The sequence below is a fragment of the Perca flavescens genome, chromosome 3 (assembly GCF_004354835.1).
Source record: "Perca flavescens isolate YP-PL-M2 chromosome 3, PFLA_1.0, whole genome shotgun sequence".
NCBI lineage: Eukaryota > Metazoa > Chordata > Actinopteri > Perciformes > Percidae > Perca > Perca flavescens.
The window spans coordinates 12,687,933-12,715,783 of NC_041333.1; the positions used below are offsets into that span (position 1 = coordinate 12,687,933).

Here is a 27,851-nt window from a genome sequence, read left to right on the forward strand (position 1 = left end):
GAGGAGGTAGCAGTTCATTTTCACATTCACGACTTAACACAAACCCATATGAACATATTTCAAAAAATGCAATAGAAAGAGTTTTGTGTGACAGGGCGCCTTTAACACTGTTACTACCACTCTGTGTTTTCACCTCTCAAATATATGTCTGTCTTTTCACTATGGCAGTTTGGTATACTTTGACTTATTTGAAACCAGTTTTTGCAGAGTTTATCACTCTTAAGGGGAGTACGTCCTCCACCCATTCATTCGGGGTGGCCATCATGCGCTCCCACAGGGCTGCCTCATAGGGAGTAGAGTCCATCCAGTCCACCAGTGCTCCATAACTTCTGCCTATAGAGAGACACAGAGACACAAACAAGCATTAAAGGCACAAGCATTACACTTCTCATATGGTTTCATTTAAGTAAGTTGTTGAGCCTGAGAAGCCTGGCCTTTGACCACAACCCCTCCGATTTATCTAGGGACTTTGACACCAACCCGGTCTCACACCTGGTTGTGAAATAGTCACGTTATTTTGATTTATTGATTTGTTTACAGGTCGCGATTTTGGCGTTTATTTCGTGTACACGTCCCGATTTCCGAACCTGCTCTGGGGGACGCAACAACGGGGAAAGGAGGCGCCACACGCCGGCCACAACAACGGAACTGACCGCCACATGTGGGACGTGATCCCCGGGCGCATCCCCAGGCGCAGGGGCACACGACAACGGGGAAACAAAACACCACACGCCGACCACAACAACGGGACAGGCCGCCACACGCGGGACACAAACCCCGGGCGCAGGGGCACACAACGATGGGACGGTTCTGGTTAGGAAAAGAAGGACGGGGAAAGGAAGGTCACACGCGGGACACGCCGACAACAGTGGGACGGTTGTGGTTAGGAAGAGAATAACGAGGAAAGGAACTGCAACACGCGGGACGCGATCCCCGGTCTCCTGGGTGAAAGTCCTGTGTTGTTTGACACATCCACCCCCCCGACCAACCTCCCTGCGCGGGCTTTCGCCTTATCAATACTACTCGCAACCGTCATCGTTCTGTGATCACGAAATATGCTTCCCATTGAAATACATTGCTTTAAAATTCGTAATCACCACACGACTCAATGGATTCAATAACGTGACCATATCACGAACTGCCATGAGACCGGGCTGCTGACACGTTTCTGCTCCTACAAGTTCTCAAATAATAGTTTACATATTACACCACATTTTCTGCAGAAAGTGCAGTTTTTCTTATTGATACATAAAACAATGCTCCAGCTGATGATCACAAGAATTGCAGGAGTCAGATTGGTCATCAGTTTGTGTATTTCGAATTGGGATGGACCTCACCAGTACCTGTTCCAGCTCCAAGCCTCAGGCCCCCCAGCAGGTTGCTGGCTAGCCTGTCTCGGTCCCACACGGTGAGCTCCACGCAGGCTTCTGATAGATCAGCCTGCCTGATGCCGTCGTACACCATCGTGTGGTTAAACACCGGGTCTACTGTCCTCCGCAGCACACGGGTCTTCTGGCGACTCTTCCTGCTCGTGTCCGGCAGCACAAAGCTTGAGAGGAGGAGGGAGGAGGAAACATGTTGACTGATACAGCAGAAAACATCAAAACTAATTGATTAAGGAGTAATTTCGAGATAGTGCTTAACCGCTTTCTTGCTGAGGGTTAGATGAGAAGATCGATACCAATCTTGAGTCTGTTCATTCAATATGAGGATAACGTCACAGCTAGGAAAAGGTTAGCTTAGAATGAATGAAATGGGGAAACTGCTTGTCTGGGTCTGTCCAAAGAAAACAAAATCAACCTACCAGGACCTCTGGAGATCACTAACTAACATGCTAAATCTTGTTTGTTTAGTCCGTACAAATCAAACTACAATTAGTTGTTAAAGGGGAACTAGGCAGTTTTTTTTTAGCTTAATTTACCTTAACTGAACAGCTTCAGAGTCATTGGAATGGTTATATGACTTTTTTTCGGGTTGAAAAAGCGCCCGTGAGCCGCCAGCCCCAGTGTCAGGAAGTATTGCGTGATATCAGGTCTCACGATGTAACAAATTGCTTTAGGCACTGCACACATGCGGCCATCCAGGAACCGGGTAACAAGGTAGCGATAGAGTTTTTCACACTGTCGGCATGGCTGAGCCGGCAAAAAAGAATCAGAAAGCTCAGAAAGCATTGTCGGAAGAACAGAGAAAGAGGAAACGGCAGACTGACCGAGCAAGTTTTTACAGTGTTGCCAAATATCTATCCTGAAGCTGTAGAAAAACCTTGCGAGCAAAAAGCGAAGAAATGGCCAAAACTGCATAGTGCCCCTTTAAACAGGGAGTTAAGTGGAGACACCAGGAAGGAAATAATCCAGCACATCCCACTGTAAAAAGTTTTTAGGCTACTGTTTTTATACATATTAAAAAAAACAAGATATAATGTGTTAATTAATGAGCTTTAATGGTGCTGGTAATGGCTTTAATGGTTTCTTAGTCTTGCTTTGCCAGACCTTCCTCCACAGCGCTGCGGAGGAGGGTCTTTGTACTAGGCTAAGCTAACTGTCTGCTGACTTGAGTGGTATCAATCTTCTCATCTAACTCTGGGCAAGAAAGCAAATAAGAATGACAAACTATTCTTTTAACTTAAGATGAATGTTGTGTGCATACCACTTGACATATGGGTCGATGGTGGCCCTGATTAGAGGCAGGTTTTTGCATTCTTTCACCCAAATGTGAATCTCTCCAGTTTTTGGACCCTCCTTAACTAATCCTAAGAAGAAATGACAAAATATACAAAATATTTTAAGAACCTTGTCTATAGAAAGGGTGTGACTGCGGATAATAGATTAAATAGAGTAAAGCCGTGTGCGGACCTTCGCTGTGGATGATCTGTGGCAGGAAACGTACGGATAGTCTCATCTCTCCTCGACCATGTGATGGCGCCAGAGTGGGTGCAGCCTGAAATGTTGGACAGAGTATACATTACATAATCAGAAGATCCCAAAATCCATCATGAAGCTCCAAAATTCCTTTGTGCACAGGTTATACAGCAACTACAGTGCATGTGATATTGCCAGCTCAAATAGACTCCGGGAAGGCTGCCCACATTCTTGGATAACGCTGCTGTTATTTGTAGAGAAAACAACTGCTGCAGATAAAGCAAGCCTGTGTGTGCTTTTTCCCCCCCTTCTTACCCTTGCTTTTAGTGCTAAGTAGTTCATCTGGGTGTGGTCAAAGTCCCACTTTGAGAGGTCCACGTCTACCTCGCCCAGGAAACTGTTCCTGCCAAAGGTGTCATGATGCCAAATGGAGAGAATGAGCGTCTGGGTTCTGAGGTATTCCATGCGAACTCGATACTGTAAGGACAGGGAAGAGCGAGCTGCTTTTGTTTGTTATGTCTCACGCATGCCAAGTATTAAGCATTACAGTGTGGGAAAGTGTCTGTGTTTGTTTAACATTACAGGCATTATATCTGTGGATTCTTACTCTGAGGATCTCGTTGAAAGTTGGATTTAGTGTCTTCTTTTTTACAGATGTTTTCCTCTTTCCCAGATTAGCTTTGTCAGGAACCAGGTAGCTTTTGACATACCTTAAAAAGCAAAACAAATAGCAACCTTAAGAACAACTTGAGTTACAAGGACCTCAGGAAGAATAGCACCTGCGATGCAGGAGCTAATGAGGATCCTAAATAAACAAACAAACAAACACATTTAAGTATATAATACCATGTGGAAGTAGTCACAGTTAGTGACCAAAATGCACTTTCTGACTCAAGTGCCAACAACTGGCAACTACTAATAAATTACACGCCGGCAATTATCATCCTAAAATGTAACCCTACACATTTACAGTTTTGCTGTATTACATCATACCTGCAAACTCAGAAGGGCTGAAAAAGGTGACACAGTTTTTAGTTTAGCTGTCAGCATTTTAACCGTGTTTACTCCAGCTGCTAGCTAACAGTAGGCTAACGTTACCTGCTGTTGAGTGCAGTGTTAACTAGCGTCCCGTGCGGTGATGTTTCAGTTGCAACGTCTGTTTTCGGCGCATCAGAGAGAAGCGCAGGCATCTAAGTGGCACCTAAATAAGACACTAAAATCCGCGTTGCTATTCAGTCCGGTATATAACAGTCGTTAAAGTGCCCATATTATGAAAAAATCACTTTTTCTGGGATTTGGGGTGTACTTTTGTGTCTCTGGTGCTTCCACACACATACACACTTTGAAAAAAATCCATCCATGCTGTTTTGAGTGAGATACGGTTTCTGAATGTGTCCTGCCTTCAGTCTCCGGGGGAGCTGTTCAAAATCGGCTCGGAGTGTGACGTCACAGTCCGAAATGAGCTGGCTAACCACAACCGTTAGCTCGTAGCATTAGCATTAGCATGCTAACACTAGCATGCTACGTCGTTCTCAATAGCGAAGCACTGCTACAACACACACAAGTTCACCATAATCTACAAAAGAACTACTTACATGTGCGTCCTCATTTAGAAGTCTCCCAGCTAATCCTGCCTTGTAACTGACCAAAGTTGGAGAAACAGGCTTTCTTTTACTGTCTCTAGAGTTAGCTAGCTGACATGCTCTACATCTGAGCTACTGAGCATGTGCAAGTGCAATCAAAGATAGTAGTGAAGAAGAAGATGAAAAAGGTCTCACTCTGTAGCTAAAACAAAAACCAGGTGAAAAGAGGAGCTGCAGCAGTGAGAGAGAGCTGTGCAGTACAACAAAAATATGGTATTTTTTGAAAATTCAACCATGTAAACCTATTCTGGTACAACCTTAAAATACAGTTATTAACCTGAAAATGAGCATAATATGGGCGCTTTAAGGCACCGGTGCCGTATTATTTAGCACTGGGTCTCGGACCTCCCCCGCCCCCAAATAAAAACTTTTCGGATCTACACGATTCACGTGGATGACATTGTCCCATTCAAAACGGTGATTTTCGCCGAAAAAGCGACTAGTTTGCAGGTATGTTATATACTGTAGTAGTTTACATGAAGTAGAAAAAGGCATTGTATTAATTCTGAGACCATTGAGAAAACAGTGCAACACATGTCCACATATTATTGGTCATGATCACACGTTTACATGGACATTAGTATACTTACAGTTATCAGGTTTTTCGAGTATCCCATTACGTGTTTGTGCATGTCAACATGCTGGTTTTCCGCCCTCATCTCAGTTTTGAGAAACCCAAATGTGCTACCGGGTGTACTCCCATAGAAGCAAATACATGTACACACATTATCCACGTCTAATTACGGCAGGTGTGTCCTTAGCTTGAGTTAAGTTAGAACGCAGTTAAACAGTAAAGAGAAATAAATATGAAGATAAACAAGGTAATAATGACCTAAATGCTGAAATGAAATTGAAAATCCACAGGCACAAATTCCAATGGCTTGTTATATAGCAACCTGGTGGAAGCCCAGTGGAGTTTGTGCATAACACTGAATCAGCAACAACAGGCAGCAGAGATCTTCCATTATTCATCTCTTCACAACATTTACATGTTGGTAGTGAAACGTTTTTATTTGATTGTAGCCACAAGCCATATACATGTATGTTTTATTTTGTTTAAGTGCCGCACAAATCCATCAATTAAAGTTGGGAGACAAAAAATGTAAGCATGCGCCTCTTCAACTTACAGAAAATAATACAAAAACAAAAAAATGACGAGCCCCCATAACCACAAACCTGGATACTGTTAAGGTGGAATTACATATGCTTCTCCGTGCTGCACGTTTTCTTTTATTGCATGTAGTACGTTTCCATTTGTTTTGTTTTAAATAGCCAATAAGCAGGTTTCTCTATGCTCCATGTGAACATCCTGATAATGATAAAAACCAGGATAAGATTTAAAAACGGAAAAATGCATGGAAAAATGCACTCATTACTAATTGTCTTTCAGTGGTGGTTAATTTCAGACACATCAACAGTCTTACTTACTTAGCAGAGAATGAACACTACATACAGTATAGAAATATGATGACAGAAAATTCCAGGTACAGTACTCACGGATCTGAGCGGCCCCTCTTTGGGTCGACGGCAGCCAGGTCTTGGCACTCGACCACAAAGATGTGGAACTCTCTGAGCTTCTGGATGTAGTTGATGGAGAACTTGATGTTTCCCTGAACCTCCACATTCCCAAAGTCCCCGCTGTACATGGTCATCACACTTCCACTCAACTAGGAGCAGACACAAACAGGTAGGCAAACAATTTACATCATCAATCATAACTGTAATTATTACATACATTTTTTTAATCGGATAATTTTGTGTGTTTTCTGAAAATCTAATCCATCTCCTGGAGATAGAGGACATGGACGGAGAACTCCACCAATTTTACACATCTAAGTCTGTTGGGTCTTAGGAAGGTCTACTACATAATTCTGTATTTGTAAGTTGCTGCTTGTTGTTGGGATGCTTTTTTTGTGTTTTGTTTCAACTTTTTATTTTGACATTTCAATGTTCTTTTATACAGCACCTTATTGCTTCTTTGTACAACACTTTGGTCAACTTAAGCTTTGTTTTGAATGTGCTCTAGAAATAAACTTTACTTACTTACTTTACTTAGTACAGTATATATGAATTACGTTCTACAGAGGCTTTTTTTATAAAGCCTGTGTGAAATTTGATACATTGCCTTAAATGACGTCAGTGTCGGTTGACGCTGAAGACCTCTGTAGGTCATCTCTGTTTGAGGCAAAATTAGCCGCTACCAGGGGTGTCAGACTGGGGGTGGAAATGGGACTGAGTACCCAGGGCCCTCATGTGAGGAGGGCCCAAAAAGATGCTAGAATGAACAGCTGTGGATGTGGAGAGGGGCCCGTGGAGAATGCCTTTCTACAGGGCCCAGAATCTTGTGCTACGCCCCTGGCCTCTACTACTAGCAAAACCTCAATTTCTGACCAGTCAGCAGTCAAGTTGCAATGTGGGTAATGTAGGCGCCAGGTTTTGTTAAGGAAGCAGAATGCGCTGAATAAAAAAAGACTCTGGTTCTGCATCGATTTTCTTTTTTCTTCTTCAAATTGTCAACTTCACATTGCAAATCTGTTTTGGGAGTGTGATGCTAAATGGGTGGAGAACACTTTTAATGATTGTGCTTGACCATCTGGTCCATACCATGGGTCTGATGGGGATGGGAGTTTAAAACGGGAATAACATGTGATGGGCCTACCACTCCTAACAAAAATAAAGTATGGGTTAATGTCAATCACAACTGAAGCTTAAAAGCCAACGAGTAGCACAGTTGAAGAGAGCGGTGTCTGAGTGTTAGGCGTTTTCAGGCGTTAGCGATGCGTGCTGCTGTGTGCGAACATACAGAAGACAAAGACGCCATGCCAGACGAGCCGGTGAGATTATTCAAAGAGCTGCCCTTCATTAGTCTTCCTGGGGGGTCACTGTCCTCGCAGGCGGAGTCAGTGTCTCTGCCAACGTCCTGAAACACAGACAGCAGGCACGGAAAGCTATGTGCACAGGGATGCAGAGCAGGATTTGACCTACTGGACTAAAAGAGGAAGGGGTGTTTTTACCTCCTTCTGTAAGAACGAAGGGACCGATTTGCTCATCTTCTTCAGATGCTCCGGATCCGAAAATAAGGAGGAGGAGGGTGACGGGATGGATGAAACTAAAGAGCGGTGGATTGGGAAGCAGAAGATACAAAATCTTCACTAAATTGCTTGCAAAGATAACCGTAACAAAAAGAATCAAGCTTTTTTTTTTTACCATCACTAATGCGTCTCATGTCAGCAGTTGGGTCTTGCCTTCTTTCTTGTCCTGTGAGAAACAAATCGAAATAATTCACAGTGTCCCAAAATGATCTGTACATATGGACAATCTGACTCGGTAGTTATGGACATGCTCACGTGGCGATAAGGATGCTGTGATGTCCTCCATACTTTTAGCCAGATTTTTAGGCCGTGCTTCTGCTCGCCTCAGCGCTTTCCTTACAAGGCTTGGGCCATCACCGTCATTCTCACCTACAGTACATATTGGATATAAAAATATTGAATCCTTTTAATGTTTGTTTGCTTACGGTAGTGACAGTTTTTCGTGCTCAAATTGGTTGATGAAACTATTTGGACAGACAGTATGCTTCACACAGGACAAAACTATTTTGAGCTGTAATCTGATCTGAATGCTGAGATTATTTTACTTAAGCAAGTTTATTGCTCACATAACTTGTCTGTCTATACTTATAATTAGGGCTGCATCTGACAATATTCCCATGTTTGATTAATATGCAGATTACTTCTCGATGAATCGATTATCGATTAATCGATAATCGTTTGCTCTATAAAACGTCAGAAACCGTCACAATATCACAGAGCACAGTGTGACATTATTAAATGGCATGTTCTGCGAGTAGGAACTGAAATATAAAGGAGATGATGAATGATACTTTTGTAATATAAAGTGTATATTGTTAGCTGTGAGTCTTCAATTTGTGTTGGCATTATCCTGCACATTTGATTGCTCTGGTAGACATTCATTAGCAAAATAGGATGATTTTGTCAGTACCGTAATAAGCAACAGTGCATTAAATATGCAGATTAGTGACCTTTGGAAATGGTGTGTACTTGTTTGAGGGATGTATAGGTACAGCTCCTGCTTCAAAGCCAATGAAACTAGCTTCCTAAATTGTAAGCTGGTAAAACACGTCTTTATCTCTGTGGTGTCAGTGAAGTAAGAGTGACGAATCGCCCAGCCCACAAATTAAACATGGGCAGCTGACCACAGGTACACACAGTGTTTACAGAGATTTGCTTCTGCCAACACAGATAACTTGACACGGACATGATATCAAGGATACTGCGGTATAAAACATGTGACAATAATCGTCCACCAGTCTGCAAACAGAAAGCAGACGTTGGACTACTTAAAAAACGCTTTATTTTCAATAAAATCATCAACACATTATAATAATTATATGACATTTCGAAAAGTGAAAACATTTGTTCTTTCTGCTAAATGTTCACTGTAGAAGACCTACATTTTGATTCATTTTTGACTTAAACTTGTTTTGCTCTCAACATTTACTCCCTGCTTTGAAAAAAGTTTATTTATTTCCCAAAATTGATCAGATTTTCTGCCTGTGTTGTAAAAAAATCTATTTACCAAAACATTGTTGTAAAATATCTATCTACATAAAATTGACTTATTATTAATATTACCTATCAAAAATACTAAATACCAACATTTAACTTATTTTTTCATATTACTGTGTAAAAAAAATAAAAAAAAAATAAAAAAGTTGTTGCTTACGGTTTGAACCGTTCCTGGACCAGGTTTCGGACGTGCTGCTCACCGATGACTCCTGACCTGCGTCTGAACTGCTGTAGTTTGGCCACAGGGGGCGCTGACTCGCCTTGCTGCCCCTCCTGCCGTAACGCTCCTCTGAGCTCACTGGAGTGCTGGCCCTCATCGGCCCACCCAGGTCAAACTCATAGGCAGACTTCCTCTCGGACCCCTGGTCCTTCACCGGCGGGGCGAGGGAGGTGTGGATGCTGGTCTCATCGGTCATGCCCAGGTAATGGCGGTAGTCTCTGGGAACACACGCCCGCGCACGAGGAGTCAGAGTCTCCGTTTCCTCTGACGATCTCCTCGACAAGGCGCCTTTTTCCACGTTCTGCCTCTGCTTCCTGCTCTGGGAGTGGACGGGGCTTACGTCCATTTTAAGCTCTTTTTCATCGGGAACGCTCAGAGCGAACATGCTGGTGGCGCGACGCATGGAATTTCCACGACTGCTCGAATTGCTGAAGCTGTCCTTTCTGCTCTTTGGAGAACGAGTCTCTTTTCCTGAACTGCTTGGGGGTTTGCTGGATTTCTCCTCTCTGCTAGAGTCTTTTGAGCTTCTTTTGGACTCCGCTGTCGTGTAATTAAACTGGCTGTTTTTGCCCTCATTCGCTGCCCTCGACCCCATCTGTCTATCATGAGGCGACTTCGATCGATTCTGAGGAGGTGGAGATGATTTTGTGACGGCTGGTCTCGTTTTCTCTGATACGCAGTAAACCTCAGGGTCAGCGCACTTTAACTCCTGAGATGAAAGCTGGGCACTTATGGGCTCTTTCCTTTTGGGGCTTTTGGGTTTGTCGAAGGAAAATGATCCCTTGGTATCTGACGTGGCCTCGCCCCAGAACTCACGCAGAGTGTTAAATTGTGTTCGGCTCGTGCCCAGGCTAGGGGATAACTTGTCTAGTCTCTGATTCAAAGGAAGAACAGTGAAATTGTGACGATTTCTATCAGAGTCTTCCTCATCGCTGCCTGAATCATTTCCAATTGACGTCAGGTCGTACTCGGACTTCGTATATCTTTTATTCAGTTTCGCTTGATTTGCGCCACGAGCGACTTTACCTTCCCCAAGAGCTTTAGGTTTGCCGGTGTAAAACGGGGACTTGTTCCTCTCATTCTCCCAAAAGGATTTGAGCTGCTTTATCTTCTCTGCAATGCTTTCTTGATGGGGTAAACCTTGTCTGTTTGAGTGAGTTTGAGTAATTCTGTCTTTATTAAATGTATCCTCTTTCCGTTTGGGAGCCACGCTTGATTGCACGCTTTTATCTTCACTGTCCATTCTCTTTACCTCTTCGCCTGAACCTCTACGCATTTGTGTTTTGGGGGTGATTTGTATATCATTCCCGCCTTGCTTGTAGTCCATATATGGGTGGTTTCTGGACATGTGGAGCTTCTCAGAGTCTGGATCTGTATCCAGCTGAGACAAAGGAATAGTCTTGAACAGTTCGTTTTGCAGTGAGGTTTCTCTGGATTGGGAGATACTGTCAGGTTGTGGAATGGACTGGATGGGTGTCCTGGGCTGTGGACTAAGTCTGGTTACACTTAAAATCTCAGTCTCTGAAGCTCTTCTGTCAGATACTTGGGGACCGGCTGCTAACTTTAAATAATCTAAGTTGTATGTTGGGTCATTATTGTTCCTTAGAGTTAGAGTATTCATCCCCAGACTGTCTACCTCTGGTTTATTATTTGATTGAACATTGTCTACAGTATCTTTCTGTTTTTCTCTCTTTTCCTGATGATTTGAAGCGGACTTACCATAAATCCCCTCCCTGTTGTATACTCCGGGCACAGAGGGCATATCAGGTGCTCTGTGGGGTTTGTTTACTTTTTCCTCATCTTTCTCCACTGAGAGGTGAATGGGTTTTTGTTTGTTGTGGCCAGGCGTGATTGATTTGCTGATAAGTATTTTAGGTCCCGGGTTGCTTTTCTCCCAGAATGACTTCAGATGACTGATTTGGGGCGGTTGGCTTTCATCATCATTATCTTTAACTTCCTGTGACAGCATTCTTTCTCTGGTATCATTCTTCACCTCTTCTTGTGTTTCTCGGCCTGTTGCTCTTAACTCTTTATCCTCATTGGTCTGTCTTTGTAAGTTATTCCTCTTCATCTCAAGGGTTTCATTTTTCCGATCACTTATAATATCCCCAGCATCTTTTAGTAATGAATCTTCATCTCTTAGTTTGCTGATTTCGACATGTTTGTCAGAGCTCTTTGTTGCGCTAGGACCGCCGTCTGTCTTTAGCGAATCAATGCTGTCTGTGCTGCGGCTGAACCAGTCCAGCACCTTCGCGATGGAGTCCTCCTCATCACCAGTGGGACTGGTGGTCTGAGTGGATAATTGAAACGCGTGTTTCTGATTGGATTTCTTCTGCGTTGGCTTAGCAGACATATCAATGAAGTTGAGATCATAAGATTCTGGAGGATGTGGATCTGAAAACAAATGTATAAATTAAGAATTAAATACTTGTCCAAAAATAGTCTGAAAGCTACTACTGTCTGTGCTGCATGTTATGTAAGGCTGTACGTTGAGCCAAATGCTAACATCCGAATGCTATAATGCTCAATGCTAACATGCTCACAATAACAATGGTAACATGCTGATGTTTAGAAGGTATAATGTTTATACCATGTTCACCATTTTAGTTTAGCGTGCAAGCTTGCTAACATCGGCTAATTAGCAATAAACACAGTTACATGCTGCCAGTCCGACATGTCGCTATTCCGACATGCTGCTATTCCCTAACCCTAACCTCTAACCCTAATGGAAACAAAAATTGTCGGAGTGGTGGGAGGTTTGAAAACAATGGAAGTGCCGCCACGCTGACAATTAGACGTCAATGTCGGAGTGGGGGTATGTCGGAATGGATGGCGGAAACCAATAAACACAATGTAGAACTTGATGGGACTGTCGTTAGTTTTACAGGTTGTCATGAAACAAAGTATTGGACAACATGAACTTAAAGTGCTCATATTATGCTCATTTTCAGGTTCATAATTGTATTTAGAAGTTTTACCAGAATAGGTTTATGTGGTTTAATTTTCAGAAAACACCATATATTTGTTGTACTGCACTCCTCTTTTCACCCTGTGTGTTGAGCTCTCCGTTTTAGCTACAGAGTGAGACATCTCACTTCTGTTCCATCTTTGTTGGGAGTCGCACATGCACAGTAAGTTCTGCAGGCTTGTCAGAAGCAGAGTATGAGGACGTGCCACGCTAACAGCTAGGCGAGCATTATAACGTGTGTTACAAAGTGACGGACGTTCATCACGGAAGTAAAGGCTGGACTACAATAGAGCTGTTTGGAGCAGTTTGTGAACAGTGTTTTCTGTTGGAAGAAAGTCCCTTTGGGGTAGACTTTGGGCTTTTTCACTTTGTTAACCTATAACGTGCACAAAAAAGATATATAACACAATAAAGGAAACAGAAAAAGCTAAAAAGCATAATATGAGCACTTTAATCAAGATATATGAAAGGTTAAGGGATTACCAAAGGTATTACAAGTATAGCAAATTTCATGACACTCCAGTCAATGAGCCTTGTCACCTTCAGCTCTGGATCTACTTTTAAAGCTACTGCAGTGAGGGATTACACTCATGTTTTTATTCCCTGAAAACAGTATGAATAAGTGATCGGTCGATCCCTAATTTTTAGGGTCCAAAGGTTAGAAACCACTGCCTCAGTTGACACTGAGGGACAGTAAGTAGAGTTATTTCTTGTTACTGAACTCACCCACAATGCTTTGGGGCAGACTCAGCTCTTCCTGCCTCGTTGCTGTTCCCACACTGCTGTTGTTTTCTCTGTCTGGATCCTGAATGCTGCCGGTGTGCAGGGCGACAGTGTTCACCGCCGCGTGTTCTCTTTGTGTCCGATCATCTCGTGTATCGCCCTTCTTTGGGATCTCTCTGCCAGTGGGCACATCACTCCTGCTAAACGTGGCTGGTCTGAAATGATGCAGGTTGTGAGTTGCAGTGGAAGGGTTAGAGAGTTGAATTAAAATGTTGGGGTCAGAGTTGCGGGAGGAAGCGTCCACTGACCGGTCTCTTGTTATAGAAGGTGGGTTTTTTTCTCTCTCCAGACTGGAAATAGATGAAACCTGAGATACGTCATATAGTGTATGCTGGGAGTTTTTGTCTAGAGGTTTGAATGGCTGAGCAGACTGAGATACTTGATTGACAATTTTCTGAAGTATTTCATCTCGGCCCGTCAGGTAGGACTGGTTAGAGCTGTCACTGGACCCCCGCTGGAGGCTCCGTCTCGGGGCGGGCACAATCCCCGCTGACACTCCCTGAGCGTCTGACACCAGGCTGTTGCTTTCTGACTGACTGGAGCTACGTCTTGATAGAAATGTCCTCTTCTTTGGCACTGGCCTGAAAGCTACAGAGGAGCACTCTGATGTGAGGGAGCCCTCTGATGTCTGACCGGCCTCTGCTGGCTGGCTCTTCAGTGGAGATATGGGCTCTGAGGGGAAACAACAAAAGAAGCTGCTATAAGTTGGCACATTGATTTTTTGTGTGTGGTCAATCTCAATTCACAGCCTCACAAATGTCTTTTCATGTGTTTCAATTCCAACCTGTCTCAGATGACACCTGGTCCCGACTGGTTGACATGTCATTTCCAGGTGGCTCAACAACAATAAGGGAAGGGCGGTTGAAAGGATTTTGCCTCGGCTTGAAGGAAAATGACCATGATGAATGTTTTTACATGACAGCAGCTACAATATGACTGTTACAAGGGTGCACCAGAGAAAAGAAAACATTGACAGAGAAGAGGCTGATTTTGTAACACATATGCCTACCGTTCTTGGAGAGCGGACTGCTGAATTTAGATTCTCTTTTTCTGCATTGCTGTGGGGGTAAACATTTTTTTTAAATATTAAGTTAGAAAAGGTGAATTTAAAAGAAATAAAGGCACTATAAAGTATCAGATGAAGTGCAGTTTAACATCATGTTAAACTGCACTTTATAGTGCCTGCTGCAAAACATCTCAGCAGCAAAGTTTTTTTTCCCTCAAAAGTATACTGCAATGTGCATGACTGGGGCTTGATGACTCATAAATAACGCTGATGAACAAACGAAGAGAAGAATGTCTACCCAACCTCAACAAAGGTATGAGACAAAACTCGATAAGATAAACTCACAATATCTGGAATTCTGTGGCTGAATCAAAGGATTCATATTACAGGAAAGCAAATCTTAAGGCTATAGTGCATAGTTTCGGTCTCCCCCATTCTGAGTCATGACAATAAAACTATCGGCGCGTCCACATGATACAAGCCTTCCTTGATCGCGCACCACCCCCACCCCTCCTCCACGCAGTTGCTTGTAACCAAGGAGGACATGGAGGAATAAAAAAACATGATGGACTCTTCAGAAGAGGTAATTCTCTTCACTCGATTTTCTGCGCGTGAAAGTCGCCGGACGACACCAGTTTCTGAACATAACCATACTGAGAAATACAGAGAGAGTTTTGTGGAGTTGATAGTCTTAATTCGCTTTGTAGCAACTCATCTGGCAACGGCTTTAACGAGGAAGCGAGATGACAAAGTATAAGAGCACCAAATTCTGCATAAGGAGGCATGTTGGGGCTGTGGATGGACAGGCCGTTCACTCAGGAGACCGGGGTTTGAGCCGAGTTTTATGGACCTTAGTCCGTAACGCAGTGACGTTACGTCCTCATTTTTCAGTTTTACGTGATTCATTTTAAGCCAATCCCTGATGTTTTACTAACCCTAACTAAGTATTTGCCTAAAGTTAACTTCAGGGTTAGGTAAGGTCACAAAGTTGAACTGCGGCCGTTATATTTAATAGAACAGTCGTGTTAAAACGCCCACCGTGACGCAATACTGTAAATACAATGAAGATGTGTTGTGTTAACACAGGCTGCAAATAGAGTTTGGGCAGTTACATTCTTGAGTCTATTCTGTGCTTAGGAAATGTGTACATGAGTACAGAGGCTTGGAAAAATCAAATATTGACCCAACTTGTTATAAAATGTTTAATGAGTCTCAGCTGTTGCTGTTATTTGAAGTTACTCAAATAATAGATGAATAGTCTGACAGGCAAAGTATCTTTTACAGCAGTTAGTTGCACACTGTATAGTATTCACAGTAGTATTCATAATGTCATAATAATCCAGTTACTTTGAATAAAAAAAAACTCCTGGTATTTCACCTCATACAACATGATGGGAACATCCTGATCCTTTTGGTGGACTTTCATTCCAGAAATAACCACCACAGTAATATAAACAGCCACTTCTCATTTTTCAGTTATGCTCAGAGCTCTATTGCGTTAAATACTTTGCTAAACTGTCGGTCTGCTAATCCTTTAATATGTCAGACCACATCCTGCAATGTTGTGAGGAGTAGCTGCTGCTGGGCTAGCTCCACCTATGTTTACACAGGCTGAGTCACAAGACACCACACACACACACACACACACAAACACACACACACACACACACACACACACACACACACACACACACACACACACACACACACACACACACACACACACACACACACACAGGTTTGTGGCAATTTCTTTGTGGGGACCCGTCATTGACATAATGCATTCCCTAGCCCCTTAACCTAACTTTAACCATCACAACTAAATGCCTAACCTTAACCCTTACCCTCACCCTAACCATAACCTAATTCTAACCCTAATCCTAAAACCAAGTCTTAACCCTCAAACAGCCCTTTAAACTTGTGGGGTCCAGCATTTTGGCCCAACAAAGCTGTCGGGACCCCACGAATATAGTTAAACAAGACCACACACACACACACACACACACACACACAAATACTGTATACACTGATCAAAGGAGAAAGAGAGAGAGAGGAGCTAGTCGAGTATTTCAAATTGGTCGAGTTATTTAATGTTATCTAAAGACTGTTATACGTTGGCATGCCCTTTCAAGTCAACACGTGGCAGGCTAAATAAGAACATGAACATAAGGAAATGAAAAGGTAAAAGACAGACAGAACGGTAAATCTGTGAATATGAAAGGATTGTGTACTTGATGCCCTGCTGTTGTGGTGGTTCCAACAATCTGGCAGGTTTTGGTGGAGCGACGATGTCTGAACCTCGACTGCTAGGTGTCTTGGATCTTTCAATTCTGAGGGAACCATCTGCAGCAGAAAGATGAGAAAAAAAGTAGAACGAGATAATAGAGTTAATAACAACTCGCTGCAATCAAAATATCACCTTTTTATATGTTTTTCATACTATATGTTTCAAATGCTTTATTATTTAGATTTTGGGCAGATGTTAGGTTGATTTCTTCCCTAGCCCGCTGTATGTTACTCAAAAATCTAAATGTTAGAGTTTCACTTGTTATCCAGCAGCCGGTTTTATCCTCCAAAGTGTTTTTGTGATCCCACAGTTGTAAACGGTCTGCCCTGAAGGATAACGTGTTTCTCAGAGATAAAATCAGTGTTTAAATCCAATATTATCACAAACTGTGTTGCTTTCCTCTGATCTTCTTCTCATAGGCAGTGTTGGCATAGTTGGCGTAAGAAGGGTATGGATTTTAACTTTGGTTTAGCCATTAAACATTTTATCTTTCAAGGCAGACATAGACACATCAGAAATACCTCTGAAGAAATAACCGGGTCACAAATGGTGCTAGAACATGTGTGTTAAAACAAACAAGCCCCCCTCAACAGTGTAGAATGAACACACCTAAACCAGCTTTCCTCTTTTTCATGGAGGCCAGGATGATTTCCGAGCCGTGGATCTTGTCCATGTGTCTGCGAGACTTGGCCTCATAAAACCACTCTCCAGTCCGGTACTTCCGCTCGGTGTCACTGTCCAGAATCTTCCTGGAAGGGAAACACAAATGGGACATTATCTGTTTATGCTGTTCTCCTAGCTGAAAAATACAAGACTTATACATACTGTATATACAAGATGTATGTGAATTTAGGTGAAAAACATTTTAATTCAGTTTGAGCAGCACTAATCTCAAAAAAAAATGACGGAGGAAGGCAGTCGCTCGACAGGTGCTGCTGCACCTTTCCTAAAACAAACTGGGAGACCGCCAGATGATTTTTTTGCAAATGGAATTTCTGCATCTTGGAACCCACGCATCAAACACACTACAACAGAGAACTCATTACATCACCGGATAACTCTGTATGTGTTGTTTCTCCTACTGACGCAACTGTGGGGATCTCGTGAACGTGAACGCCATACTTTTTTGCAGGCCACGGCGTTTGCAGATATAGTCGTGCCAATGCCACTGGCTTCATAATGCCAATACACCATATACTCAAAGTTTTAAATGACGGGCGAGCATGTACTCGTAGCGCGCTGCGTGAGCGGCGCTGCTCCAGAGGGATGGTACCAGCAAGTCGGACTCGAGGATATTCTGTCTTTCTCTGCAAGGTCCTACTTCTATGTGGGGATATTCATCTAAACCCCGGGCCTTTGGATTATCAAGATCGTGTGGACGCTCTACAATCAGCTGTTCCCATTCATGGGGTGGAAGCGTCACTGACCCATATCCAAGGCTCCAGCGTGGGAAAACGAGGTAACCCCATGACAAACTCGGCTCCTAAGTTCATTCCTGAGAAAATATTAACATCATTGATCCACGCAAAGCCAGCAGCAACTGCAAATACTGCCGCCTTACTTAAACAGCAGCAAATGAAACTGTTTCAGACTGTGAATCACGTGAGCGTGCTTTGGAATCCAAAAATAAAGCTGAAGGGAATTTTCGGAGGACATTTAAACATCCGCAGCATTGCTTCAAAGACTGAGCAGATTGAACATTTGTTAACGGATTCAAATCTTGATTATCTTTGTTTAACGGAAACTTGGTTAACTCCTACTACTCCCTCTTCTATAGTTAAAGTGTCGGGATACACCTTGTATAGACGCGACAGAAACAAGGGTAAAGGCGGCGGTGTGCTGATTTATGTAAAAGATCACATCCAAAGTAAACAACTGGACATCAGTGATTGTAACTTGGAGTGTGTGGGGACTACTATTACTTTGTCTCCTCAAATGACTTTCTGTGTATTAGCAATTTATCGACCTCCTAAAGCTACAAATGATTTTTTTATTTCTCTTGGTAACTTACTTAAACAATGTGATGGAAAAGAAGTCATTCTTTTAGGTGACTTTAATTTAAATTGGTTGGAGAAATCATGTAGAAACAAACTTAAAAATAACAAAGAAATAACAAAACCTTTTCAAATGACACAACTATTAAGTAAACCAACTCGGATAACCAGATCTTCTCAAACCTTAATAGATTTAATATTGACAAATAAACCCGAGAGAATAATAAAAATTTATAATCTAATTACAGGTATGTCTGATCACAATTTAACCTTAGTAGCTAGAAAATTGATGAAAACAAGGTGCAAGAATGAAATACCAATGAATAGTAAAATGTCTATCACATTCATTCCAATGAAAGATTTACAATTGGTTGAAAAAGATTTAAAACAAACAAGGTGGGCAGACATCTAGGAGAAAAAATCTTGTGAACAGGGCTGTCATGATCTTATGTTGGCTGTAAATGACATCTTAACCAAATATACAAAAAATAAGCAAAGAAAGCCATGGTTCAACAATAGTATTTGGGATATGATGAAAAAGCGAGATGTGGCTCTAAAAAAAATTCTAAAATCAATACTAACAACGGATCGATTTGCCTTTACAAGTCAAAGAAATTATTAGAAATGCACAAGGTAATAGTAGAATAATATGGAAAACTATTGATAAATTGATTGGAAAAGAAAAGTCAAAATGTGAGAATATTTGTCTCAATATTAATGGAAAAATTATTGATGATTCTTTTGCAATAGCAACAGATTTTAATGAATATTTTTTAAACACTGTTCAAAAACTGGCTCAGAATTTTCAAATTGCTCATCCATCTCTTATAATCAGGGATAAATCTGATTTTAATCTTATTTCAATAACTACAACTAAAGTTGAAAACATTATTACTGTGTTAAACAGCAGCAAAGCAAAAGATATTTATGGATTTGATACTTCTTTTTTGAAACAACATAAGGACATCTTCTCTGATCCGTTGACAACAATGATCAATCAATCGATTAGTGAGGGTATTTTTCCAGCAGCCCTAAAACCTGCGATTGTCACCCCTATATTTAAGTCTGGAAACAAACAAGACATGAATAATTATCGTCCAATAAGCATCCTCCCAGCTGTGTCAAAAGTGCTCGAGAAGACTGTGGCGGAGCAACTTACCGCCCACTTTGACTCACAATCTCTCTTATATCCAATGCAATTTGGTTTTAGACGTAAATACTCAACAGACTTTGCCTGTTGTTACTTCCTGGAAATTGTCCGGGCATATGTGGATCAGGGAAGGGTGGTGGGAGCAGTATTCCTTGATCTGCGTAAAGCTTTTGATACTGTCAATCACCAGATACTTTACAGAAAATTAAATCAATATAGTCTCTCTGAGCACACTCAAAACTGGATAAGATCTTATTTGAGCGACCGACATCAGTGAGTACAAGTGAATAACATCCAATCTGCGTTTAGAGCCACCTTGATGGGAGTGCCGCAAGGGTCTACTTTGGGACCCTTGCTTTTTAGCATCTATATAAATGACCTCCCTAGAGTGTGTTCGGACGTTGACATAATCATGTACGCTGATGATACGGTGATCTTCACTTTTGGGAATAACGAGCTGGAGGTTGCTGACAAATTATCAAAAGAGATGCAAAAAGTTGCAGTATGGTTGCAGACGTCCTGTCTGACCTTTAACGTTGATAAAACGGTTTCAATGTTTTTTTCAAATAAACGTAAATTACAACTAATTCAAGAAATTCAATGGACTAAAAATTAAAAATGTAAATGAAACAAAATATTTAGGTCTAGTACTTGATTCGAACCTTGGTTTTAAAAGTCACATAAAACAAATTGTTAATAAATTGAAATTTAATTTGATGAATTATAAACATATTAGAAATTCATTAACTACTGAAGCCTCACATATATACCTCAATACTATGATTGTTCCACATCTTCTGTATTGCATGTCTAGTTGGTCTCAGGCATGTAAAATATTGTTAAAATTACCTGAATCATTATATAAAAGGGCCATAACAATTCATGATAAAAAGTCTCGCCAGTATCATCACTGTAAAGTTCAAAATAAATATAACATTTTGAGTTTTGAAAACCTTATTAAATATAATCACATTTCTGTTCTATTTAAAATTATTCATAATATCGCTGCTCCCCCTTTGAGAAAATTTGTCACATTGAATTCGGAGAGAATCTCTAGAGCCACACGGTCGACAATCAGAGGAGAGTGCAGCGTTCCAAGACGTAGAACCACATATGGTCAACAATCGTTTTCTTATAAAGCAGCAAGCCTTTGGAACACTCTTCCAAACGAAATTATTTCATGCACAAATTATAGTACTTTTACACGCCTGACCAAACAGTGGTTATTATCAAAGCAATTTGTATGCACTGAATGACTGTGATATAAATGATGTAAACTGTGAGTGAGTGAGTGATAGATTCCTGAGGTGGAGAATGTTTTTATGATGTGAGTGAAGTAATGCTTTCATGTATTATTGTGCATATATTTTATGAATTTTTGTAAGTATAACATCAACCTATCCAGGGACTGCGGGTGGAAATTAGCATTTTCTGCTATAACCTGGCACATGACATCTCTTCTTTTATAGACTAATGTTTTTTGTGCATTGTCCCTGATCAAATAAAGTAAAGATAAATATGAGGTGAAATATACAGACAATGGCAGACACAGAAGAGGCAAATCACAAAGTTTACTCAATGGTGTATTAAGCCCCCTAACATTGACTTCAAGGCAGCGTTGCGACCGTTGACTTTGAGGCACTTAACACTAACCTTAACCCTTACCATTGTCTAATCCTAGTGCCTTCCAGGCAGCACTGCCTGGTAGACGACGTTGGGGGCTTAAAACACAGATAAACTGTTGCCACAACTGGATATAATTTTGTCTTGGAGTTGATTTATTTCATGTGTTACTGCTTGTTTTATACTGTTTTAACTTTCTTTTTTTTTTATCTCCTGAGGCACGTTATCGAGTCAGTTTGGGAAAGTGAAATGTAAGTTATTTAATATCATTTTTAGTACACTATGTTTCATTCTTCTACTCCACTTTATAGCGCATCACCAGCTTTACATAACAGTTGCACATGATCTATTTAGAGGAAGGAATTCGGAAAACATTCCCATCAAGTTCAAATTGAATCAAAGAGAAGTGACCGCTGCAACTCATCTTCCCTCTATAGACGGAGAAGCACAGCAGTCATGTGAAAAAAGGGTAGCACATTATTACAGGCTGTTGGCTTAATCCTTTTACACCAGACTGACCGAGACACAGCGAGCATTCAGCCTCCCGCTGATAAAAAAAAAAAAAAAAAAAGGTCACCTGGCGAAATCAATTAAACTCACAATGAAAAGCACATTGTTTCATGAAATTCTTGACTCTTGTAAAATGGAATGAAACCCATCTTCGAAGATGTTTTGTTGTTAAGTTTACATGCATGACTGCAGTTTTATTGGGAAAGAAGAAGAGTTTTCCTTTTGTATCTGCACATGGGAGGGATCAGAAAACATGCTGGGCTTTTGTTTGTCTTAACAAGCCTTGAATATACACTGAGAGGAATGTTTGACCCCTCCCAAAGGTCCAATGGAGATCTTAGGAACAGCCGACTTCAAATTGAAGCTACAATAATCTGACATTTTGCTTTTATTTCCAAGATGACCGAAGGCAGCATCAGGCATCACCCTCTTCACAGGTGAGGTGTCTCTCATCATTGGGGCCTTTAAGGGTTTCTATTCTTGTTTGTCAGGACAGCATGATCCTCTCTCCCATGTGTGGCTTTCATCTGGGCTGTAATCTAATTGTCCATCTCCCATCGAGGCTTCTCAGCGATGGAGGCGACGTCTGTATCTGGCCAAGCTGTTATTGTGTTATTCTATTATGGCGAGAGAAGTATTATTTTCCCTGTCCCACAAAGGCCTCTTCTCACAAAAAGAGGCGTTGGAAGGACTAAGGCGTACTTATCGAATCATTCAAATTACATTAGCTGAACAACATGACATGAGCTTAAATGTCAGCCAAAACATTTCGGCTCATGTAAAATAAGCCGAGTTGGATGCTGGTGACATTTGAAACCTCTACCAGCCTAAAACGCAATTTAAGGACGCCAGATGCCGCTTTGTTTTTCGCTGACGCATATTTCTACTAGGGTCGCGCAATTAATCGCAATTTTATCGAAATCGAAGCGCGGTATATGTTAAAGGCAAAATATGTGTCAAACCATTCTGAGTTAAGTATTGTGGTGCTGCAGAGACGTCCTGGCCTATAAATCGTATCCTACAGTATAAAGAAAAAAAAAAATCTTTGCGTGGTACAGATTCTCGCATAAATCACACTATAATCATTTCAATTTTTGAAATTGGAATATTTTTCAATGAAAATGAGAATAATGATACAAAAATGATCATTCCCTCCAATATGGTGAATCATATCGCAATCGCAATATCAGTCAAAAATAATCGCAATTACATATTTTCCTCATGTCTTGCAGCCCTGGCTTCTACCTGATTCTCTCCTCCTCGGCTTTCTTCAGCTCGGCGTCCCTCCTCAGCACCGTCATTATCGCCCCCTGCTCCTCCTCCGTCAGGTGGCTCAGGTCAATCATGGTTCCTCTTGGCCCCCCCTCCTGCTTCTCTCAGCGGGCAGGTGTGTGTGGAAACGCTCAGCAAGTAGGGGGCAACCACCAGCTGGGAACGTCACTTCCAGGCAAATCACACTGTCAAATCCTAAACCGTTGTGATTTGGTTCCTATATTTCACAAGCGTGTTGAGTACACCAGCACATATTGATGTTAAATGAATTACAAGGGTAACAGACAGTCTTCTGTTGTTTGGTGAGTTGTTTCTAAAAAATAATATGGGAGCAAAATTACAGCATGCCATTCTTGCCCAGCCATTGAACTGCTGTGATGTCCACACAGTAGCCTACAACAGGCTTCTGATCAAGGACAGTGAATGCCCATTAGCTCCGTTTGAGTCAGAAATACTGGAAGCCGTTCCGACAATTCCACCAAATGATTGTAAAGTGAACCACTGTAGCTTCTGTATCTGTTCAGAAACAGTGGTGGAAAGTAACTAAGGAGATTTACTCAAGAACACTTAAGTCAAATGTTGAGGTACTTTACTCCCGTATATCTATTTATTTTACTTAATACTTCGACTTTACTACATTTCAGCGGGAAATATTGTATTATTTTACTCCACTACTTATTTGTTATTTGACAGCTAGCTACTTTACAGATTAAGACTTAATCATAATCTGAAGGTGTTTATGAAATACAATACATTGTTAAAAAATAAACTTTTTAACTTAAACCCTTTACCAAAAAAAAAAAAATAGAGAGTTGTGTCTAATTGGGGCTTTATAAGTTGATGTTTATGAGCTATATGAGCTCAGATGGTTTCATTTAAGTAACAGTTTGAGGCCCAAAGATGTCAAATTATCTAATATATCACAAAAAAAGCAAAGATTAGGGATGAAAACTAATTTGTTTAGCAGAACTTTGTTTTATCTCCCATTTATCATCGGACACAGCTGTTCAGACTTATCTTGTGACCTTTTGAAGGGGCCTCACCCCTAGGTTGGGAACCACTGGACAAAATTACCAAAATCTTTATAAAGTAGTTAAAACTAACTATACCCCACCAGCTACAACAGTAAAATGCTGCTCATTCATTAATGCATCAGTGTTAAATATCTAATAATGTCATGAATAATAATACTATTACTGAAGAACGCCTACTTTCTACTTTGCACGCATTTTTTCTGATAATACCTATACTGTACTTATACTTGAGTAAAGGATATGAGTACTTCTTCCACAACTGCGTCTACACCATAAAGCATTTAAATATACCTTGTGTGCTCCTTTAGCAAGTTTATTTAGGGAACTGATTGTTGAAACCACGGGTAAGAACTCCATAGAAAGACAAATTCACTGACTGTCGGAGCATTTATTCTTTGAAAAACAACACCACTATTTCTTTGTTAAACAGTACTTAGAGTAAACCAATACAATGTGTAAAGAAACACATGTACATGGCTTTGTGCAGCTGCAGATTCGGAGATAGAAGTGAACAAGCTGCTGGAAATGTTTTCTTGTCAAGTCGTTTTCTCTGTTTAGTAAACTACATTTAATTTGTTTCCTAGAGTTAAATTCAGCAGTAGAAGAAGTGTTCAGATCCTTTACTTAAGTAAAAGTATATAGCCTACTAATACCACTCTGTATAAATAGTCAGTTACAAGTAAAAGTCCTGTCGGGTAGTTTAATTTATAATAAACCATCATATGTTATTAACTACATGTGGTTTGTGTGCAAAAATCTTAATTTGTAAAGTAACTAAAGCTGTCAGATGAATGTAGTGGAATAAAAAGTATAATATTTCCCTCTGAAATGTAGTGGAGTAGAAGTGGAAAGTAGTGGCAAGAAAAAAAAAAACTCAAGTAAAGTACAAGTACCTCACATTTGTACTTCAGTCCTTGAGTAATTGTACTGTGTTACATTCCACCACTGGTTACATATTGACTTTTTTACCAGTGTCCAGTCAAATCTTCTACCTTAAAAATAAGTGTAGTTAGACTTTACAGAAGTTCTAGCAATGGATTGTCAAAAGTAAGGGTTAGAAAAAGTTAAATTATGCGACTGATAAAATTTTCTGGTTTATTTCGTTAGCCTACACTTACAAAGTGTGTTTATGAATAACCTACGATATAATGCCAGCAAAAAAAGAAGAAGACATGAGTGTCCCTTTAATAACTCAGAGTATGTTGCCTACCTTAGAGGACACCTGCAGGCTTGTTGCAAACCGCTCCTGTAACTCCCATCCTGATGTGTCGGTTACAACAGAAAACAGGTGAAGTAGGAGTAGTTGTGTTTGGCTCCTCCACAGGTCTGATGCTGCTGGATGTGCTGGACTCCCCGGACAGGAGCTGAGGAGAGGGGGCGGACTCTCACTCTGTGTGTGTGTGTGTGTGTGTGTAGGACCTGTCATGTGCATCGACGGCAGCGTAGTGAAATACTTGTTTCAGTGAGGTATGTCATCTGTGCTGTAGTGGCAGGTGGCGTCCAGCAGGTGTGCTCAGTTTCCACACGTTGACATCATAAGTGTGTTTGCCAAAAGGGTGTGGACATCCGCACAGGCATACCAGCTGAACCTGACGTATTTCAAACAGCAATAACATGCTCACAGTACAAATAATAACAAGCTTGTAAGGCCTTAAAAGTGTTTGGAGAATACTGTAAAGGTTCCTCATAAACTCTGTCGATCAGCTCCTTTCCATCACCATCCTCCTCGAGATCCTTGTGAGCTTTCTGTAGAGCCTCCTGAGTTTCAGTGTTAGTGCATTGCGCAGGGTCTTGAGATTCACCTTCATGTCCTCCGATAGCTCTTCATGCTCAAGAATCTTTGCTAGTCGTTTATGGATTAGAGCCTCTCTCCGGAGCAGGATGCAGTGCACACCCCGCCTGTAGTGCTTCCCTCGTAGTGCTTGGTCTACAGACCCCTCCACTACTACCCCTGCTGTAACCAGAGGGTCTGCCATTTCAGAGCCCTTGAATCTCTTGTAGATAGCATTAATGTAGGACATCTGTTGGTGGAAAGCGCCAAGGATTGGGATAATGTCGTTGGAACATTTGCGCATTCTCTGCCTTGAGCTGGATGATTGTCTTGTAGGTGGGCAAGTTCTGGAGGAGCTGCTCATCGCTGATGCCAATGGATGAGACCACAGCCACTCTGGAGATGCATTGCATATTCTGGCTTGAAATGTGCATGGTGGATGTGCTTCATCCAACAGACATGGTGGTACATGATGTCATTTGCAAAAGGATCAGACAGTGCTGATGTTGATACAATGAGCCTTGTGAGACGGTCCCTCAACTCTTCATCCTCTATAAGGGCCGCGTGGCGCTTGAAGGCACGTCATGCTGACTGTGTGTTGATTCTGAACAGTTTGCTTTGCACTCTATTTGGGTGCCTTGTGTCCTCAACTTGCATGCACCACACCTGGAGAGGCCCATCCACAGATGAACGCAGCCTGCTCTTTGGTTGATGGTCCCTCTGACTCTTTGTCACACAGAGCCTTCTGAGCTGGCATTTCAGAACTTGAACACTGAGCAAAGCCACTTTCTTTGTTTGTGCGCCATCTGGCTTTTTCAAGCTTGTCTAAAGATGAGATGGAGATAGAACATGACTGATGGTGGTGTAAACATGACTGGATTTGTCAAGCCCTGACCAGTTTTTGGCATTGGATTGTAAGCTGACCCATTTTCCTTAGTTGATTTAATCAATTATTAACAAGGCTTGCCACATTTCAGCACACATTCATAGGACATTGTGCCTTGTTTTTCATGCTACATTCACATAAACCTAAAAAAGAGAAGAAAATAAACTAGTGTAGAGTACCAATAGAAGCTAGTCATCAGCTATCTAGCTAGGGTAGGCCTATTGGAGCTGAATCATGTAAGTAGCTAACAGTTTGAGGCCCAAATAGGTCAAATGATCTAATATTTCACAAAAAAGCAAAGATTAGGAATGAAAACTAATTTGTTTAGCAGAACTTTGTTTTATCTCCCATTTATCATCGCACAGCCGCTCAGTTATCTTGTGACCTTTTGAAGGGGCCTCACCCCTAGGTTGGGAACCACTGGACAAAACTACCAAAATCTTTATAAAGTAGTTAAAACTAACTCCAGCTACAACAGTAAAATTCTGCTCATCATTAATGCATCAGTGTTAAATATCTAATGTCATGAATAATAATACGGTTACTGAAGGACTACTTTCACACATTCTTTCTAATACTTATACTTGAGTAAAGGATATGAGTACTTCTTCCACCACTGCGTCTACACCAATAAAGTATTGAAAGAGAATCATGTAAGTAGCTAGCTAGCTAGCTACCTAACTTAGCTAGCTAACACTAATTATCAATGATAACTTCTGCACATAAAGTTATCTCTTTGCTGTCATACATTCATAATGATATTCTCTTTGGACTAGTGAATAATGTTGAGTATAACTTACCTCAAACAAAGTGTCTCAATGCAGCAAGGAATTTTCTAGTGACATGAAACCGTGGAAACGTAAACACTGGATGTGGGGCTGACTGATTGGGAGTGAGATATGCTGACTTACTGCAGAAGACAACTTGAGAGATATCTTATGGCATTGAGAAATGTTTAAAAAAATTGACATTTAAAGAGACAAAAATTGGCAGCCATCTTGAATTTGAAGGTTAAAAATAGGTCAAATCAATAAATCTACATCATGTATACATCAGAAACCATGTATTATGCAAAACCATGTCCAGCTCAAGGGGGTTTTACCTTATGATTTATCAATCAATCAATCAGCACTTAGTCACAGCCCTAGGTGAAAGTATCCAGTATTTGGCAGGACAAAAAAGAAAAAAGAAATAAGAAAGAATACAATTTTGAGACCTCTCTCTCTCTAGGCTGGATTATGAACCACAACTGCCCCA

General features: G+C 41.2%; 1 protein-coding gene across 5 annotated transcripts; it reads right to left on the minus strand.

Annotated features, from left to right (window-relative positions):
* sytl2b (synaptotagmin-like 2b) lies at positions 1–27,483 on the minus strand. Of its 5 annotated transcripts, XM_028574620.1 has the most exons (21): positions 27,395–27,483; positions 25,148–26,533; positions 22,877–23,120; positions 16,964–17,103; positions 16,299–16,410; positions 14,071–14,119; positions 13,846–13,942; positions 13,310–13,733; positions 13,005–13,216; positions 9,248–11,704; positions 7,849–7,962; positions 7,709–7,759; positions 7,516–7,610; positions 7,305–7,421; positions 5,999–6,168; positions 3,466–3,568; positions 3,174–3,335; positions 2,853–2,937; positions 2,647–2,749; positions 1,338–1,549; positions 1–333 (listed from the first exon to the last, which is right to left on the minus strand). In XM_028574620.1, the coding sequence occupies exons 3-21, from the start codon at positions 22,975–22,977 to the stop codon at positions 185–187; spliced, it is 4,953 nt and encodes a 1,650-aa protein (XP_028430421.1). In that variant the 5' UTR covers positions 22,978–23,120; positions 25,148–26,533; positions 27,395–27,483; the 3' UTR covers positions 1–184. The 5 variants fall into 5 exon arrangements, with proteins under 5 accessions (XP_028430421.1, XP_028430420.1, XP_028430418.1 ...); XM_028574619.1 differs by having other exon boundaries at positions 1,344–1,549; positions 13,005–13,733; XM_028574617.1 differs by having other exon boundaries at positions 13,005–13,733.
* Between the last annotated feature and the right edge of the window lie 368 nt (positions 27,484–27,851).

Coding starts and splice junctions, on each gene's coding strand:
- sytl2b (XM_028574617.1), bottom strand. CDS start 22,977: ATGATTGACCTGAGCCACCTGACGGAGGAGGAGCAGGGGGCGATAATG. Junction 17,104..22,876: donor GCCGAGGAGGAGAGAATCAG/GTAGAAGCCAGG, acceptor TTTCCCTTCCAG/GAAGATTCTGGACAGTGACA. Junction 7,963..9,247: donor GTCCAGGAACGGTTCAAACC/GTAAGCAACAAC, acceptor TATGTACTGTAG/GTGAGAATGACGGTGATGGC.